The sequence below is a fragment of the Triturus cristatus genome, chromosome 2_1 (genome assembly GCF_964204655.1).
Source record: "Triturus cristatus chromosome 2_1, aTriCri1.1, whole genome shotgun sequence".
Classification (NCBI taxonomy): Eukaryota; Metazoa; Chordata; class Amphibia; order Caudata; family Salamandridae; genus Triturus; species Triturus cristatus.
In genome coordinates, this window is record NC_140581.1 from 968,060,176 (window position 1) to 968,077,094 (window position 16,919).

The following is a 16,919-nucleotide window of genomic DNA, read 5'->3' on the forward strand; positions in this document are numbered from 1 at the left end:
TTGGTAGACTGTATGCTGCTGGAAACCAAGCCTGAATAGATGAACGCCTGTGTGATGCTTATCTTCAGTATATATATCAAGATGAGGTAGATGTTCTCGCTCTGTAGGAGGTGCAACATGTATGCGTCATGGCACGCACACACATGAAACATGCACAGAGCATGCTACAGCAGCATCCCGTATTATTTGATCCAGCCAGTTATTTACATTTCAACTTTGCTTTTCTAACCTAATTTTTCAGTGAAAAGGAAACAAAATGGCTGCCAGTTGTTTTAGCTGCGCCAATCATTCGACCTCTAGGGTAACCAGGGGCATGAGCAAGAGTGTATCTTAACAGCCAGACAAACCCACTCACCATGTCAATTGGATCCGGCTGGCATGTGTCTGGACCATGCACTATCACAAAAGCGCACAGGTGCTTTAGAACCCAGTAGGACAGTCACAAATAAAACATCTACAATCACATATGAACAAAAAACATTTAAAATATTCTCCTTTCCTCAACTATAAAACCTGTAAATATTCATAATTCGATATACAGAACTACTTTTCCCTGAATATTTTCACACACATAAAATCGTATCTAATCCAGCCCCTGCAGTACAACGGGATACATGTTCACATAAATTAAAACATGACTGGAGATGACAGCATTGTGGACAACAACTAAAACCAGACCTCTGCAATGAATCATACGGCTTTTTAACCCTTCACTGAGAGAAACTAATTTTACTTTTTGTAAGTAATTTCAGAACTACCTGATCAACTATTACCGTCCGCTCAGCAGAAAGTAGATATACAAATGAATTAAATAAAACCTTGGTGCCTGTCTTCTGAGTATGGGATTACATTTAGAAATTATTTATGATGGGCAGAGAGCGAATACATCTCAAAGGGACAAATCAAACGAGTGTATCTGCATTTTTGACACAATAATCAATGTTTGTTGAAATAAAGTGAAGTAACGCATGTCACAGATAAGATAACATCTCTCTGGTGTCGCCTGGAAACATGATTAAAAAAAAAAAAGCTGAAAACCCCCAGGAGTGTCTTGCCCGTCCTCCCAATTCCAAGTTTATGTTCTGAACTCAAAGGCTCTGCCGAGTCTCTCGGGAAGGCTATTTGAAAGCGAACACCTTTTAAAACACAAACAGATCTTGTACGAGTCCCAGAGCCGTCTATGGATAGCGGTTATAATAAAGACTGGGGGCATGTTGTGTTGTCGGAGACCGGTGGGCGTGGGTGGGTTTTCATGGCCTCGCAGCTCTGTCGGAAAAAACCTGTAAATAGCGCTTCCGGCGCCGAGGGCCCATCTGCGCCTAGACGTGACTGTCGCTGTGGTGGTACGAGGCGCTCAGTGGTCGCCGCGGCCTGAAAGGGACGAACCACAGGATCTTCCAGCGAGTGCCAAACACTTCCGAGAAGGTCTGCTGCCACGGCTTCCGGGCCCTAGAACTGGAGAAGACAGCATTATTAGTGAGACGCCGCGGCCCGGGTGTCCGTCACTCAGTGAAAACAAAGCGCACGCGCTGGAGAGGCGCGCGCGGGCTCTCGAGACTCATGTCCCTAGCATGACACCCAGGGTTTTTCTGTCATTGCTGCAGGCAGGCCGGAGCTTGGGTGGGGAACTCAACATGTGCACTTTCAACCAGCACTGGACTGTAGCATTTGCACTTATTTAAACACTCAACCAGTTCAACTAAAGGTGAACCCGGGTTGTGCCACTGTCCACACATCACCAGGCTTCAAACTCCAAGCAGCCAAGGCCCACGACAGATGCTCTACACTAAGACAATATAGCAATATAGATTCACAAAGGTCCCCCTACGCCCTCCACCCCCCGCTGCACTCTATGTAACCATTGCAACTAAAATGGCAGAACATCTTTCACTACTGTAAAGAAATAATCTCATTTAAAAAGGTACTTTTTTTGTAATGTCCTTCTAACTAGGGGTGAACGTAAATCGAGTAACTCTGTGTAGCGTAATTGCACGGAATTCGCCCAAAATTCTGTGAGATTACATGGAATTACGCGAGAAGAGTAATTCTGCATTTAGTGCTATTTTCTTTGCATAAAAACGTCCCCTCGCAACCAAAATGGAAGCAAGGATGCATTTTGTGCTAAGAAAATAGTGCTAAATACAACAGAATATAAACAGCAGCACAAGCAGTCACTCGCCCTCTCTAAATATGCAGTTGCGGTTGGATTTCCCCCCCCCCCCCCCCCCCAATTACTTTTAATTACTCGAGAGGGTGTAATCGCTTCATTATCAGTAATTCTGCATCAGAGTAAAGCAGAATTAACACATTTACTCCGATTACACCAGCATTATTGACATTCCGTCCAGGTCTACTCCAAACAACATTTAAGGACAATAAATGTGAAGTATTTACGTTTACCATTAACAAGACTCAGGGCCTGATTCACAAAGGTAACAAACTTATGAATACGTTCACTACTTTTGGCTAGTCGCAAAATCTGACTGTAAATTAGCAGTAAAAAAACACACAAAAACGACCACATATTGGCCAACCACTGGTAATGCAACACCTCTACAGAAAATATTGGAAGTATGCAATAAAAATAAAACCCGATAGAATATATTGTTGAATTAAATGACATTATTTAAAATGTTAAAACTATAATTAAATATAACTTAATGCTAACACATAAAATAAGTTCATATTTATTTAATTATAAAATATTTTAATAACTTGTTTTAAATGTAAAAAAATCAATGCAACAATAGTTTTTGGAAATATAACCAAATTAATCTAATGTATACATCACCTTTAATAATTACTGCCTTTTTTTAAATTTATACTTCAGAAAAATGATTTTAATTTATTTTATATTTCTTAGTTTTAATTCACAATTAAGTTAAGTGGTGTACCATTCTTTACTTTGTTCCAAATATACAAATTTATATAATGTACATTCAAAGTTACCATAAAAATATTTTTAATATTTATTTTCTAGTTAATTAAACTTTTTATGTTTTCCTATACATTACCAAGCAGAGATCTCTGCCATGACTGAGGAGTCTCCCTATAGTAAAGTATAGAACAAGTTTTCAAAAAGGTATTAAAGTTCAAAATAAATATTAAAGCTATTTGTACATTAAAACTTAATGTAAATGTATTTTATATATTCATTTTGTATATAGAACAAAAAAAGCTACAGCCCTATTAACTTAATTTTGAAATAAATATTTCTGGAAATATAAAATAAATTATACATATTTTTCAGAAGTTTAAATTAAAAAATAAACTCTCACCTAAAGCATTATTTTTTAAATTATTGATTAATAATTATTAAAAGAGAAAGACTTAATTAAATTTAAGCTACAGGTTAGTAACAATTATTTTATAAAATGTTAAATTCAGAATAGGATATTAAGATATTTCATAGTTAAATAATAAATATGTACTATTTTTACACCTTTTAACACTAAATTAATTTATTTAATTGACCATTATTTCCTATGGAAGTTTATTTTAATTGCATACCTCCGTTATTTTCTATTGGTGTTGTACTCCCAGTTGTTGGCCATGTGTGGTGCTGGATTTACTACTGTTTTTTTAAAAATAGTAGCTTAAACTTGGATATTGTGACTAACCAAAAGTAGTAAACTTACTCAAAAGTGCAAGTTCTCTATGTGAATCAGGCCCTCAATGTGTAAAGTTTACACATTTATTTTGGCTTTAAGGGTACACTGCCATAAAGTAACAGGGCTCCTGTTTCGCAGAACCAGTGGTGCCTCCACACCATTTAGAAGCAGGCAATCACCAGTTTTCGACTGTCAGTGCCTCAACTGACTCCGCTGTTGAAAACCCTTGACTCATGGCTCTTGAGTCCCAGTGGCAGATGCCATGCCCTGCCCTACCTAGGGTGGAGCATCCACCACTGAAGTTTCCTACCTGGGACAACTATTTGAGGGCAGGCTAGAAAATTAGGAAAATGGCCATGATGTACCCGGAAAATACCCTCTGGGTGTCGTGGATATTTATTTTCTGCTTTTCAGAAACAACTCCCCTACTTTGGGTGGATGGCTGTTTCTGAAAAGCAAAGAAGAATGCAGAGGCGGCCGCAACAACATGGTGACACACTCAGCATTCAGCTTTGCCAGAAGTCAATCTGCCACACAGGAGGGGCCACTTTTGGAAAAGAGAATGGGTGGCAAGCAGCTATTTTTGATTGTCGGTACTCTAAGGTAGGGAGCAGAAGGGATGGATGCCAACAGAACTCAAAATGAGGTCTTCATCATTTTAATTTACTTGACCCGATTACTTACCACCTCTTTTTGCCTCTTGAAATCCCAATGAAAAACTCCCATTAGCACTTTTACATAGCAATAGCAACAATTTCTGTAGATACTCACATTCCTTCACAGCAGTTTGACATTTTTTCTATCGTCGTAGTATCCTGCGATGGGGACAAAACAAAAATATTTCAATCAGAAAGATTGATGCACTGTCAGAAAAGGATATCACTTTTTAGTTCTCACTGTTGTCCAACACAAAATTTCACGGAGCGAGAATTGGGTCAGCTCCTTGCTCATGACATGCCTTATAGTGTAAGTTACTTGCTCCTAATTTGTTGGCTTCCCCGCCAGAGCTCCCGCATCGCCAAACCCATGTTTGAACCGCCTGCCAGATTAGGAGTTTTCTTCTGTCTGACGGGCAGTTCTTTGGTGTATCCACAGCAGTGCCTAGAAAATGGGCACCACAATGGGAATGTCAAAGTCAGTACCTGCACAACATGGACTGCTGCAGTCCATGCCATGCAGGTAGTGCAGGGCATGCACACAGGGGGGGATCAACATTTGCCCCCCTGCAGCACCCCATGGCACAGATGCACAAGGGGCCCTGTAGGGCCCACTTTGTTTCCTCACCGCCACACTTTTCATGGTGGTGAGGAATCTCATAACATGCTTGGCAGGGCTGCAGCGGACTCGCCAAGCATATTGCGGCTTCCAGATCCCCATGCCACCGCCGGGGATCTCTGATCCCTGGTGGTTGCAGCAGTCCTAGGGCAGCCTGACCGCCCTGGTCATAATAGGGCGGTTAGACCACCAGACTTAATAAGCCCTTAAGTTTGGAGCAGGTTTTCAAATATCATGGACTTCACAAGTACTTGCAGGACTCATTCAAGGAATCTGTGACAGTCAGAGTCCCAGGATTATTTCTGGACTTATTCATAAATTTTAAGCTACACACAAGCAAAGTCATTTACACATGTATAAGTGTAACAAGTGTTAATAAAATAAAGTCTTACATATGCCGTACACATTGCTGCTAACCTATTTGTTTTATTCCTCACAAATGGAATTTTTTTCCCTATCGAAAAAACTCTTTCACCAACACCCATTTAGTAGTGTTCACTCCTTTCTCCCTTTCTCACATCCTGAAAGCCGATTTACTCTTACCCTTCACAGAAATAAATATGCAGCCATTTCAAAGATGGGAAACAACATGCAAAAGGTGTGTGAATACCCACAAACTTCTGTTTGTAGGTGCTGACTACCTTTTATCAGTGTCTCCACCATCTGAATCATATTTACACATAAAATTACCCCATCCAGGTGTAAATTTGAGTGTGGGTAAATATATTTACTAATGCAAATTCACTTTTTGGGAATCACAAATGTGAATTTTCAATAGTAAATTATGATATTACCACACCTAAGTCAGATCTAGGTGCGCAAGTACCCTTGTGAAGTGGGTCTTAAGATATAGTGCCTTATTATGAGTTTGGCGGTCCTATTGTTGGTCCGTCACCGCCGGTGGGGCACAGAAGTACCCACTCCAACACTCAGACCAGTTCCTGAAATAGTCCACCACTTGTGGAGTAACCATGAATAACAGCCACACTCTTGATTTTCTTTGTTGCAGTGTGTCAGATATGATTACAAGGACACAGAAGATTCATTTCAGGACGTGGATCGGCTGCGTGATATTTCCTCGAGAACCACACTCCTGGGTAATTCACTCCTACCAGGCACCTATATGCACTGCTCCTCCTGCAAGCCTGCCCTTCTCACCCCTCTTCTAGCAGGCCAGGCAGGCATAGTGCCAACATAGATCCTGAGCGCTCCACCACTCCATGTTATGTGCAATTGTATGGTGCTCAACAAGTTCGGCTAGCCACCAGGTGGAGTCCCAGAGAGGGGTGTCTTTGCTGAAGATTACTACTACAGTCTTGTATGTGTTGAGCTTGAGACAGTTTTTCTTCATCCATCTGGTGACTTCGGTCATGCAGGTGGAGCAATTTGTCTGGTAGTTTGGTGTCTTGCCAGATAGGGAGATTATGAGCTGGGTGTTGGCAGCACTGGATAAGATGTTGATTCCATGGGCACTGATGTTAGTGGGGTCATGTAGGGCATGCGGCTGAGTGAGAATCGTTGTGGAACTCCGCAGGTGAGGTTGACAGTATCCGAAGAGAAGGAGGTCAGGATGACCGACTGGGTGCAGCATAACAGGAAGGAGCAAATCACATCAAGTGCAGGACCTTGAATGCTGGTTTTGTCCAGTCATTGGATAATGATGGGGCGGAAGAAGGGGCCAATGGCTGCAGAAAGAGCCAGTAGGATGAGGTTTGCGGTGTCACCTCTGTTCATGATATCACTAGGGTATATCCCTCACCTCTGCAAATCTTGCTGTAAATAACAAGCCGTGGCTCACAAGAATTCGCTGACACTCTGCAAGAATTCTCAGCCACCTCAATGAGAATTTCTGGAACCCCTTTGGATGGTGTCATTCCCTTTCTTCTAGTTAAGCCTCCAGACAGGGAATTTTATTTCTATTCTCATTCTTCTGGAGGCATATAAAGGTGGTTCAATCAGATAGTATGTCTCTTCTAGATGGCAGGCTAAGTCTTTCATTCAAGTTTATGATAAAATGTCAAAGAGGGATAAATAGTATATCCAAGTGGCATACCCAAAGCAAGAACACAATCAGGCCTTGCGAATGGCAGTCATTCACCTTTTGAGAGTAGCACCTTTAGGATACAAGGCAGGCAGGCCCTGATGGAATGTTTCCCTCTGCTCTACAAAGGAGACCTCTGTCTCCACCCTCCATCTAATCTAATGTTCAGGAAGGAATAATTAGGCACACCTCAGCTGAACGGTCACTGATCCATTTCTAAAGGTAGCCCAGTCTCCATGCTCCCAAATCTAAATGTCTAGCGCATCTCAAAAGACTCAGAAATGCAATCAACACACTTTGCTAGTCTGGGAGTTGTAACCTAGCCGTCATCTTGTGTCATGCTGCACCAGAAACAAGCTAAAGCAGATCCCACTTGTCACATACAATGTATCTGCCACCAGTTACCTTGCACTCTTGACACTCACATAGCACACAAATGGGACGCCAAAGAAATAATTCAGTTTTAGTCATTCAGTTAAAATTTACAGAGCGAGGACAGTAGGATACAGGCTCATTCCGAGAAGCACAGAAAAAGGACCGGTCTAGAACTATTGATTCAAAGATAGCCAAGTGTCTAGAAGCCAGTAAATGGACGATAGTCCCATGTATTAAGGAGTGCACGCTTGGTGCGCTTCTCCAGCCCGCAGAGCACAGCTCTGAGTCTGAATACAGTTACTCATGCCAGGCCCAGAGTGTCTACATGAGTGTCATGAGGCAAAAAATATGATTACTGTGGAAACTTGCTGGTTGTTAACTTATGGCAGTGGTGCCTTTTAGTGTCCTAGCCCTTACGATATTTATCTCAAAGCCTTTGCACTGATGAAAAAGACACAACCCAGAAGTCATTCAATACTTTGTAAGCGACACATAAGCATAGTTCTAAAATATACGTATGGTTGGCCTCACTGCATGTTCTAACAGACAAACTGGGGACTCTAGAGGAAAATAACAGGGCTGTGTATCACATACATAATTCCACACTGTAAGTGTTGCAACCTTTGCTAATGTCACAGGTTGAGCGATGTGGTAGGAATATGCAGTTAGTGGATTGTGTTTTGAACCAGTTATTGCGTCTCATGTCTTCTCATTGAATTCATTTTGCTGTAGTCTTGCTCCCTTGGATTGTGTGGACACAAAAGCCAACAGTCCACAGACTGTGGTATGTTACAATAAGTACAATGCAAAGACTAGTAGAGGTGAATTGGCTATATGGGACAGATAAACCAAAAAGGGGGGACTATGGTCTTATCTGAGGTCCAGCATACATGCCCAGACACTTTCAACAACCAAAAAGGGTATGCAGTTCCTATGTAGGGCAGTGAGAGGAGAAGGGAGAGCCTGAATCAAAGAACAATAGAAACTGTCCTGTTGCAAAAGGGGGAAAAGGGGAATCCCTCCTTTTGGAATTAGGGCCCTCACACACCCAGCCAGCTGGGTGTCATGCTTCATCATAGGGCATGCTCATCGTCATGTCGGGCGCTAACAATACCTGCCGGGCACCCTATGACTACACTCAGTAGATCCCTCACACCCACGGCACCATACGGCAAGGAAAAAAAGATCTCCGCTAAAGAGCCCCTCATAGGGTGCCCGTCAGGTATTGCAGTGCTGTCTTGACACACCTCTCCAGTCTCACCCAGGGGGGTTGAGATAGCTCACCATGTTAACTGGCGTGGTCGAATATGGCACTGGAATTACTACGTTTCACTTTCTATGGCTGCTCTAGCTTCCAGTGGAGCCGCAGAAGCGCATCCAAAACACACGAAAACGACTAGTAGATAGCAGTTAAATTACTCCAAATGTACGACGTTTCTGGTGTTTCCTTATTAAATCCTCTCTGGGCTGCAGGATCAAGGGGAACATAAAACTAGTGTTAATGGACCACCGACAGCTCACTTCAGCTGCTCCGATGTGGATGTGTTATGACTTTAAATCGCAGAAAGTAACAAAAAGAGACTGCCTAGAGCACTTCAAGCAAATCAAAGCTGCCTTTCATCATCTGAGTAGAGCAGCCACCAGGAGGCAGAAACAACAAAACCCTTGTAACGCTGCGGGCTGAAAACACCTCCTTGAGCAATGTTCGTTCATCATAATTACTCAGCAGAGGCTTAGAACAGTGTCATTTATGTTATAAAAGGATTCTGACTGCAGCTGATCGCAAATGTGATTTGAGGTAAAAAGTGAAATGCTTCACCCAGTGCACTCCCTGATGATGCCTCTACTGCCTGAACCCCTCACCAATGTGCTGGGTCCGCCCAGATGACCTGCCTTGCGAAGATGAACACACAAGCCCACCAGGGCACAGGAACATGTAGAGGTTGGGGAACAGTAGATATGTTCAGAGGAACCATTGCATTGTGATTAAGATTTTTGTAAAGCCTTTTCTTCTAATGTGTTCTCCTCTCAATATCGTAAGGCCATGCGCTGGCTTGAATCTCTTTGCCTATGTTTAAAAAACCATTCTGCTTGGCAAAAGTGTGGAAAAATATTCACTTGGGGTATATCGATTTGTCATATATGAGGCAAATGTGCAGTATTTTGATCTCGGATGCTAAGGGGTGTATCGTAAAATATAATGCCACTGAGACCATATAATAAATTTAATAATATACACGTCCTATAAAAACCATCTGAAAAGTTACAACGTCGCCAGTGCTACAAATGAGAAAAAATTACTGGGATCAAGAGGAGAAAGAGGGAGGAATCGCAAGTCGTAAAGTCATGTGGAGTGGAGCCTGCCAGTTTAAAAAAAAAATAAGAAAATATATATAGGCGGACACTTGTCTGACAAAATGAAATAAAATGTAAGGATTTGAACTTTGAAACCGCTTGGTGCATTTCTTGGATGACAGCATCGACTGAGGTCCGTACCTGTTTCCAAACTCCCTTTGTGAAATCGGGAGGTCAGGACTTTGTTTGCATATATATATATATATCTACACACATCTGCCCCATAGAAACTGGCAATGTGCAAATGGAATAGAAAATCTGTTATGAGTTACTTAATTGGTAACAAATAGACAGCATTTGAAAACATCTTCAAGTTCCAGCAGCAGAAATCTTTGTCTACCCAGCAAGTTCCAAGATATGATAGTGGTAAGATAACTGGGTAGTTAGTGCACTTGTTGGAGAGATCTGCGTGCAGCTTAACCACAGAAAACTCAGTGGGTTACTGCTTTTGTTGCAGAGAATGGTGTTATCTGCAGGTCATAAATTACAATCCTTGTAGCACAGCTTAGTGAGTTGAGAACCGACATCAAAGAACTGAATGCTACGCTTAAAGCTTGCTGTTTTCTCCCCTACCTTTCTTATTCTGTGGCAGCTCAAAAGGATCTCTTTGGCTTATTAGTAAGTGATACATAAATGCTTATTAGTGCAATTATTCATAAAGACGGATACCGCTGAATTCTTACAGTGCATGGATATTTCTCACAGAGTTTTGAAAACTCAAAAAACTGCCTCCAGATTATAAGCTATATGTTAAGCACTTAAAAAGTAATAAGCTGTTTCCTTGACGGCATGGATAGCAAGGTGCTAAATTCCAGGTAGCTCACAGCAAGGTTGATATTTAAACAAAGGAGTGGTAATGTCCCTTAGAGTGAGGCATTTGCGTTCACTCACTTTTTTCATGCAAGCTGTTGCCCTGAACGCAAAGTACATAAAGTAAATATGTGCTGATGTCGGGATACCCCACCAGGAAACAGCACATTTAACTGGGTCTGGGCCACATCCCTGATCCAGCTCAACGACTGCCAGATCAGGAATTTATCAATGTCCACCTCTTGATTATCACAGAAACAAAACCCAACTTGCAACTCAAGATATCTACATTTTAGGTAAATATCATAGAGCCACACCATTGTCTAGTTTATGTATATTATACAGTAGTCTATATTTTTAATGTCAACAACACTGAAAGCGAAGTTACTACACACAGTAAGGTCCTGAAACCATGAGTTACCCCTAGTCTGTTAAGATTCATGTTGAGGGGAATATCACTTTTTAAGTAGAACGAGAGGAAGGGGAGGGAGTGTTAGAGGTTGAGAAGGGTGAATTGCACAAATTCTGCATGCGAGTGAGATACATGGCCTATGGGTGGGAGGAATGGGATGTAGATGGGTAGAGTGTAAAATTAAGCAATTCTTGCTTGAGAGATACAAAAGTGAGAGTAGCAATTGTGCCCAAGACAGACTGTTATCATAGATACAGGAGTGACTTTTGTGTATCAGAGGCAAAGGTGAGATATGCAGGCTGTTTTGGGTATTATATTGAAGAGAGATTTAGAAAATTGATAGTTAATGTGAGTCTGGAGTTTGTGCACAAGGGCAGGGAAGACCAAGTTACTTACCTTCGGTAACGATATATCTGTAAGAAACATTAGTTAGTGTTAGATTCCTTAACTTAGAATATCCCCAGGCGTCAGACTGGATCCGGAAAGTTTTCGCTAGCAGTACCTCTGCACGTCAGTAGGTGGCGTAGTGCGGCTCCGCGTCCGTCGCTGGCGTCGTATGCGCCGAGATGACCTCACGGAGACTACTTAGGCGCCACCCATGCTCGCTGACATCAGTTCTGTACACGACTTTCCGCGCCAGGAACGCAGAGCCATGCAAGACACTGACCACTGGTGCATAAAACTAGGGCCCTAAAAGACATGACCTTAACCCTAGAAATCAGTTCGCAGAAAGGGGAGGATGGGTAGGGCGGTAAGGAATCTAACACTAACTAATGTTTCTTACAGATATATCGTTACCGAAGGTAAGTAACTTGGTCATCTGAAAGAAACACGTTAGTGTTAGATTCCTTGCCTTAGAATAGATACCCCAGCAATACCAACCCCGGTGGTGGGTCTGCGAACTAAGATCACACTAGAAAATCCCGGAGAACAGAACGGCCAAAGAAGCCGTCTCTCCGGACTTGGCTGTCAAAGCAACAATGCTTCGTAAAGGTATGCAGCGAGGACCACGTAGCTGCCTGACAGATATTCTGCAAAGGGACTCCCCGTCCCAGAGCGGTAGTGGCTGCTGTCGCCCGAGTACAATGGGCACGCAGCCCCACAGGAGGCTTCTTTTTAGCCAAGGAGTAACAGGCTTTAATACACAGAACGACCCACCGAGAAATGGTTCGTTTGTGCACAGCCTGACCTTTCTTGGTGCCTACGTAGCCAACAAAGAGTTGATCATCCACCTGGAACTGTTGTGTGCGCTTCAGATAGAACGAGAGCGGACGTTTTGGGTCCAGACGGTGGAGCCTCTCTTCCTCTTTCGAAGGATGTGGAGGCGCAAAGAAGGTGGGCAAAGTGATGGCCTGCCTAATGTGGAAGGGCGTGACAACCTTGGGCAGAAAAGAAGGACGGGTCCTTAACACCACCTTGTCCGGATGGACAGAACGAAATGGAGGTTTAGAAGAAAGAGTCTGGAGCTCACTCACTCTTCTGGCAGAGGTGATAGCAACCAGGAAAACAGCCTTTAAGGTGAGAAGACGTAGAGGACAGTTGTGAAGCGGCTCAAAGGGAGCGCACATCAAATAAGTCAACACAAGATTCAAGTCCCATTGAGGCATTATAAAGGGGACTGGAGGGAACGTGTGTGTAATGCCTTTCAAGAAACGACTAACAACCGGGGACTTGAAAAGAGAAGGCTGATCTGGAAGCCGTAAAAAGGCGGAAATGGCCAAGAGATAGCCCTTGATAGTGCCCAGAGCAGAGCCCTGCTGGGCCAGAGAAAGGAGGAACAGAAGAACTTCTGAAAGAGGGGCAGAAAGGGGATCCACAGCCTTCGCTGTGCACCATGCAACAAATTTATTCCACTTGCAGGTGTATACCGTTTTAGTGGAGGGACGCCTGGCTGCCAAAATAACATCATAGACTTAGTCAGGAAGGTCAAATGCTGTCAACTGTCGCCGCTCAATCTCCACGCATGGAGGTGGAGGCTGGACAGGTTCGGGTGAAGGACCATCCCCTGCTGCTGCGACAGAAGATCCTCCCGAAGAGGCAGTCGGATCGGAGGACAGATTGCCAGACTGAGTAGCTCGGGATACCATACTCTTCTTGCCCAATCCGGAGCCACAAGAACGACTTGGGCCCGGTCGCGCCTGATCTTCTTCAGCACTCTGGGCAGAAGTGGTATCGGCGGAAAGGCGTACAACAGACCACAACTCCACTCGCGACGAAAAGCGTCTCCGAGCGAGTGTCGCTTTCGAAATTCCAACACACAGAATTGATGACAGTGCACGTTCTCTTCAGTGGCGAATAGATCTAACCAAGGCTCTCCCCACTGCAGAAAGAGACCTTGCACCACGTCCAAGGTCAGATGCCATTCGTGATCCAACATGCATCTGTGGCGGAGTTCGTCTGCCCTGGCGTTCAGGGAGTCTGCCAGGTGTTGAACCACCAGAGACATGCCCAGATGTTTCAGCCATGTCCAGAGGCACAGAGCCTCCTGACATAGGGTCCACGACCCCACCCCGCCCTGTTTGTTGCAATACCACATGGCGGTGGTGTTGTCTGTGAACACCTGCACTACCTGTCCCCGGACAGAGGGAAGGAAGGCTACCAGAGCAAGTCGGATCGCCCGCAGTTCCAGCAGGTTGATATGGAGCCGGGATTCCGCCGGAGACCAGAGGCCCCTGATCTCCGCCTCTCCCATGTGGCCAACCCATCCCAGGAGGGACGCATCCGTCACCACTGTGACCTCTGGTTGGGGAAGGGAGAGGGATCTGCCATTGACCCAATCGCGATTCGTTAGCCACCACTGCAATTGACATGCAGAGCCGTCCGAGATCTGGACGCGAGCGGACAGGTTGCCCTAATGCTGTGCCCACTGAAACTTCAGGTCCCACTGCAGAGCTCGCATATGCGATCTGGCATGTTGCACTAGCAGGATGTAGGAGGCCATCAGGCCCAGGAGCCGGAGGGTCATCCTGACTGAAACCCGGGATAGAGGCTGAAAGATCGGATTCATAGCCTAAATATCCCGGTTCCTCTGTTCGGGAGGATAGGCCCGAAACTGCGCCGAATCCAGAATCGCTCCGATGAATTGGAGCTTCTGAGAGGGATTCAGGTGCGACTTCGACACATTGATGGAAAACCCCAGCAAATGCAGGAGGTTGGCCGTAGTCTGGAGGTGGGAGATGAGCGTTTGGGGCGAGCCCGCCTTCAACAAACAGTCGTCTAGATAGGGGAAGACTGAGACCCCCGATCTGCGCAGATGAGCTGCGACCACCGCCATCACTTTCGTGAACACCCAAGGGGCGCTGGTAAGGCTAAAGGGGAGCACGGTAAACTGAAAGTGCTCGTGGCCTACCATGAACCGCAGGTAACGCCAGTGGGCCGGCAAGACGGGAACATGAAAATAGGCGTCCTGCAAGTCCAACGCTACCATCCAGTCTCCTGGATCGAGAGCAGACAAGACCTGAGCCAAAGTCAACATCTTGAACTTCTCCTTCACGAGGAAGCGGTTGACGTTCCGGATGTTCAAGATGGGACGCAGACCCCCTTTGTCCTTCTTGGGGACCAGAAAGTAGTGGGAATAACAACCACTCCCTACGTCTGGCCCAGGAACGCACTCCATAGCCCCCTTGGCCAAGAGGGGCGTGACTTCCTGCTAGAGAAGTGCCAAGTGTTCCCCCGACATGCGGTGGTACTGAGGGGGCATGGCTGGAGGGGTGGATTGAAAGGCAAGGGAGTAACCCTTGCGGATGATCGGCAACACCCACTTGTCCGATGAGATAGCGTGCCAGTGGGGAAGGTGATAGCAGATCCTGCCACCCACTGGCGTGGGGTGCCCCCCAAAGCTCGTATTAGGAAGGTTTGGAGGTAGAAGCAGCAGGGGCGGAGGAGGACTGACCCCCACTCTGATTTCCAGACCCGTCCCTGTGGAAACCGTGTGCGCGCTGAGGCTGGGACTGCACAGGTTTGCTGAAGGAACGTGCCTGGGCGTCCCTTCCGTGGCAACGAAAGGAACGAAAACTAGGAGTGGCTGAGCTTTTCGTGGAAAGACCTAAGGACTTGGCCGTGGCCCGCGAGTCCTTAAAACGCTCCAGCGCACTGTCGGCTTTATCGCCAAACAGGCGAGTGCCATCAAAGGGCATGTCCATGACTGAGCCTTGGACATCTGGCGAGAACCCGGTAGATCTCAACCAGGCGTGATGACGAAGCACTACAGTCGTAGCAATTGCTCTACCTAGTGAGTCCGCGGTGTCCAAACCACACTGAATGGCGAACTTAGCTGCATCTTTACCCTCGGCAACAGCTTGGGACAGCACAGCTTGGGTCTCTTCAGGATACTGAGGCAACACCTGTGCAACTGTATCCCACACCGCATGGGAATAGCGGCCCAATAGGCAGGCGGTGTTCACCGACCGCAACCCAAAGCTGGCCGAAGAGAACAACCGCTTGCCGAACTGCTCCAGCTTCTTAGCGTCCTTATCCGGCAGAGCTGTGGGTAAGGCACTCTGGGACGTCGAAGCTTGGATGTCCAGGCTCTCGGGCGTAGGATAAGTGGTCAGAAAGGCAGGGTCATCCGGCGCTGGGCGATGACGCCTGGCGACGTTCTTATCCACAGGGGCCTCTGTGGCTGGCCACGACCAAGTGCCCAGTAAGACGTCAGTGAGGGCGTCATTAAATGGCAGCAGGGGCTGCGACGAAATGGACGCCGTCTGGAGCACCTCAGTGAGAAGATTAGTTTTTAGGGCCACAGTAGGGAGATCAAGGTTGAGGACCTCAGCTGCCCGACGGAGCACCACTGTGTAAGAAGCGCCCTCCTCCATGGTAAAAGACACACAATTGATGGACAGAATGCAGAACAAATCAAAACATTCCCCCCCAGTCAAGAGATCTGGGTTAAATCCATCATTCTTTTGCTCCCCATACCACCCCAGTTTAGACCTGGCTATATGCAAATCAGTCTTGACCCTGTGCTTCATGGGAACAGTCCAGCCCGAACTGCAAAGCCAGGTCCTCCCTGGACCGTAAACAAGCATCCTAGGACCGGTTTCGGGGTTTCACCCCTCTTCAGCCAGGATAGCTTGATTCCAGTGACACAGTGAGCCCAGGACCCACGTCTGGGCATACCTGGCGCACTTAAGGCGAGAAAGCAAAAGACACACAATTGATGGATGGAATGCAGAACAAATCAAAACATTCACCCCCAGTCATGAGATCTGGGTTAAATCCATCATTCTTTTGCTCACCATCACACCCCAGTTTAGATCTGGCTAGTAGGCGGAGGAGAGGCAAACCCCGGGTCAGAGGAGACATCAAGGCTGCCGGCCTCCTCTAACTCGTCCGCCCAGTCCTGCTCAGAGTCACACTGACAAGCAAGACGGTCCTCGCACCCCTCCCAGTCGTCCTCCACGTCCGCCGCATGTGAGACAGACTGCGGCGGCAGGGCAGGGACCGGGAAAGGAACAAACGGAGCCGGACGGGGCCGAACCGGCATTGCGTCTCAATGTGGATCCCAGGTAAAATTGTCCTGCAACCTGGGCAGGGGCGGAACGAATGGCATCCACTGCGGCGCTGGAGGCGGAGCTGAGGGTGGCGCTGGGGCCGGAGCCGGCAGCGTGGGACCTCGTGGCGCCGGAGCCAGCAGCGCAGGATCCTGCAGCGCCGGCGTCGCCGGCGGCGCCGACAGGATCCTAACACGGGACCACAGTGCCCAAGGGCACGCCGGCGGGAGCCCAAGGCCTAAACAGGTGGTCCATGGTAGCAAGAAACTCTTGCACCTGCGCGGGAGTCGCCGACGGACCCGGATAAGGTGGATAGGCCGCGGGACTCCCGGGCTCCGAAGGAGCAGCAGGGGCAGAACCCCTGTCCCCCTCTTCCAAATCCGGGGACCGACGGGGGGACGTCAGAGAGCGACAACGCTTCTTCAACTTCTTTTTGTGTCGTCTCTTACCCGAATCCGGGTGGCCCCCGCGAGCTTTCTCTGGAGCGGCCCCTGGACCGTCAACGGCGCTTGGATGACTGCCAGACTTGAAGCAGCTTTCGGCGCAGC

General features: G+C 46.4%; 1 protein-coding gene across 4 annotated transcripts in view; it reads right to left on the reverse strand.

Moving 5' to 3' along the window:
- Window positions 1–465: 465 nt before the first annotated feature.
- Window positions 466–16,919, reverse strand: part of ZDHHC21 (zDHHC palmitoyltransferase 21) — a 230,126-nt gene continuing 213,672 nt past the window's right edge. For all 4 annotated transcript variants that reach the window (XM_085633770.1, XM_085633781.1, XM_085633799.1 and 1 more), the window contains 2 exons: window positions 4,383–4,426; window positions 466–1,455 (listed from right to left, as the gene is read on the reverse strand). In XM_085633770.1, coding sequence (XP_085489896.1) covers window positions 1,320–1,455; window positions 4,383–4,426 — 180 coding nt within the window. In that variant the 3' untranslated portion in view covers window positions 466–1,319. The remainder of the gene's footprint in view (window positions 1,456–4,382; window positions 4,427–16,919) is intronic.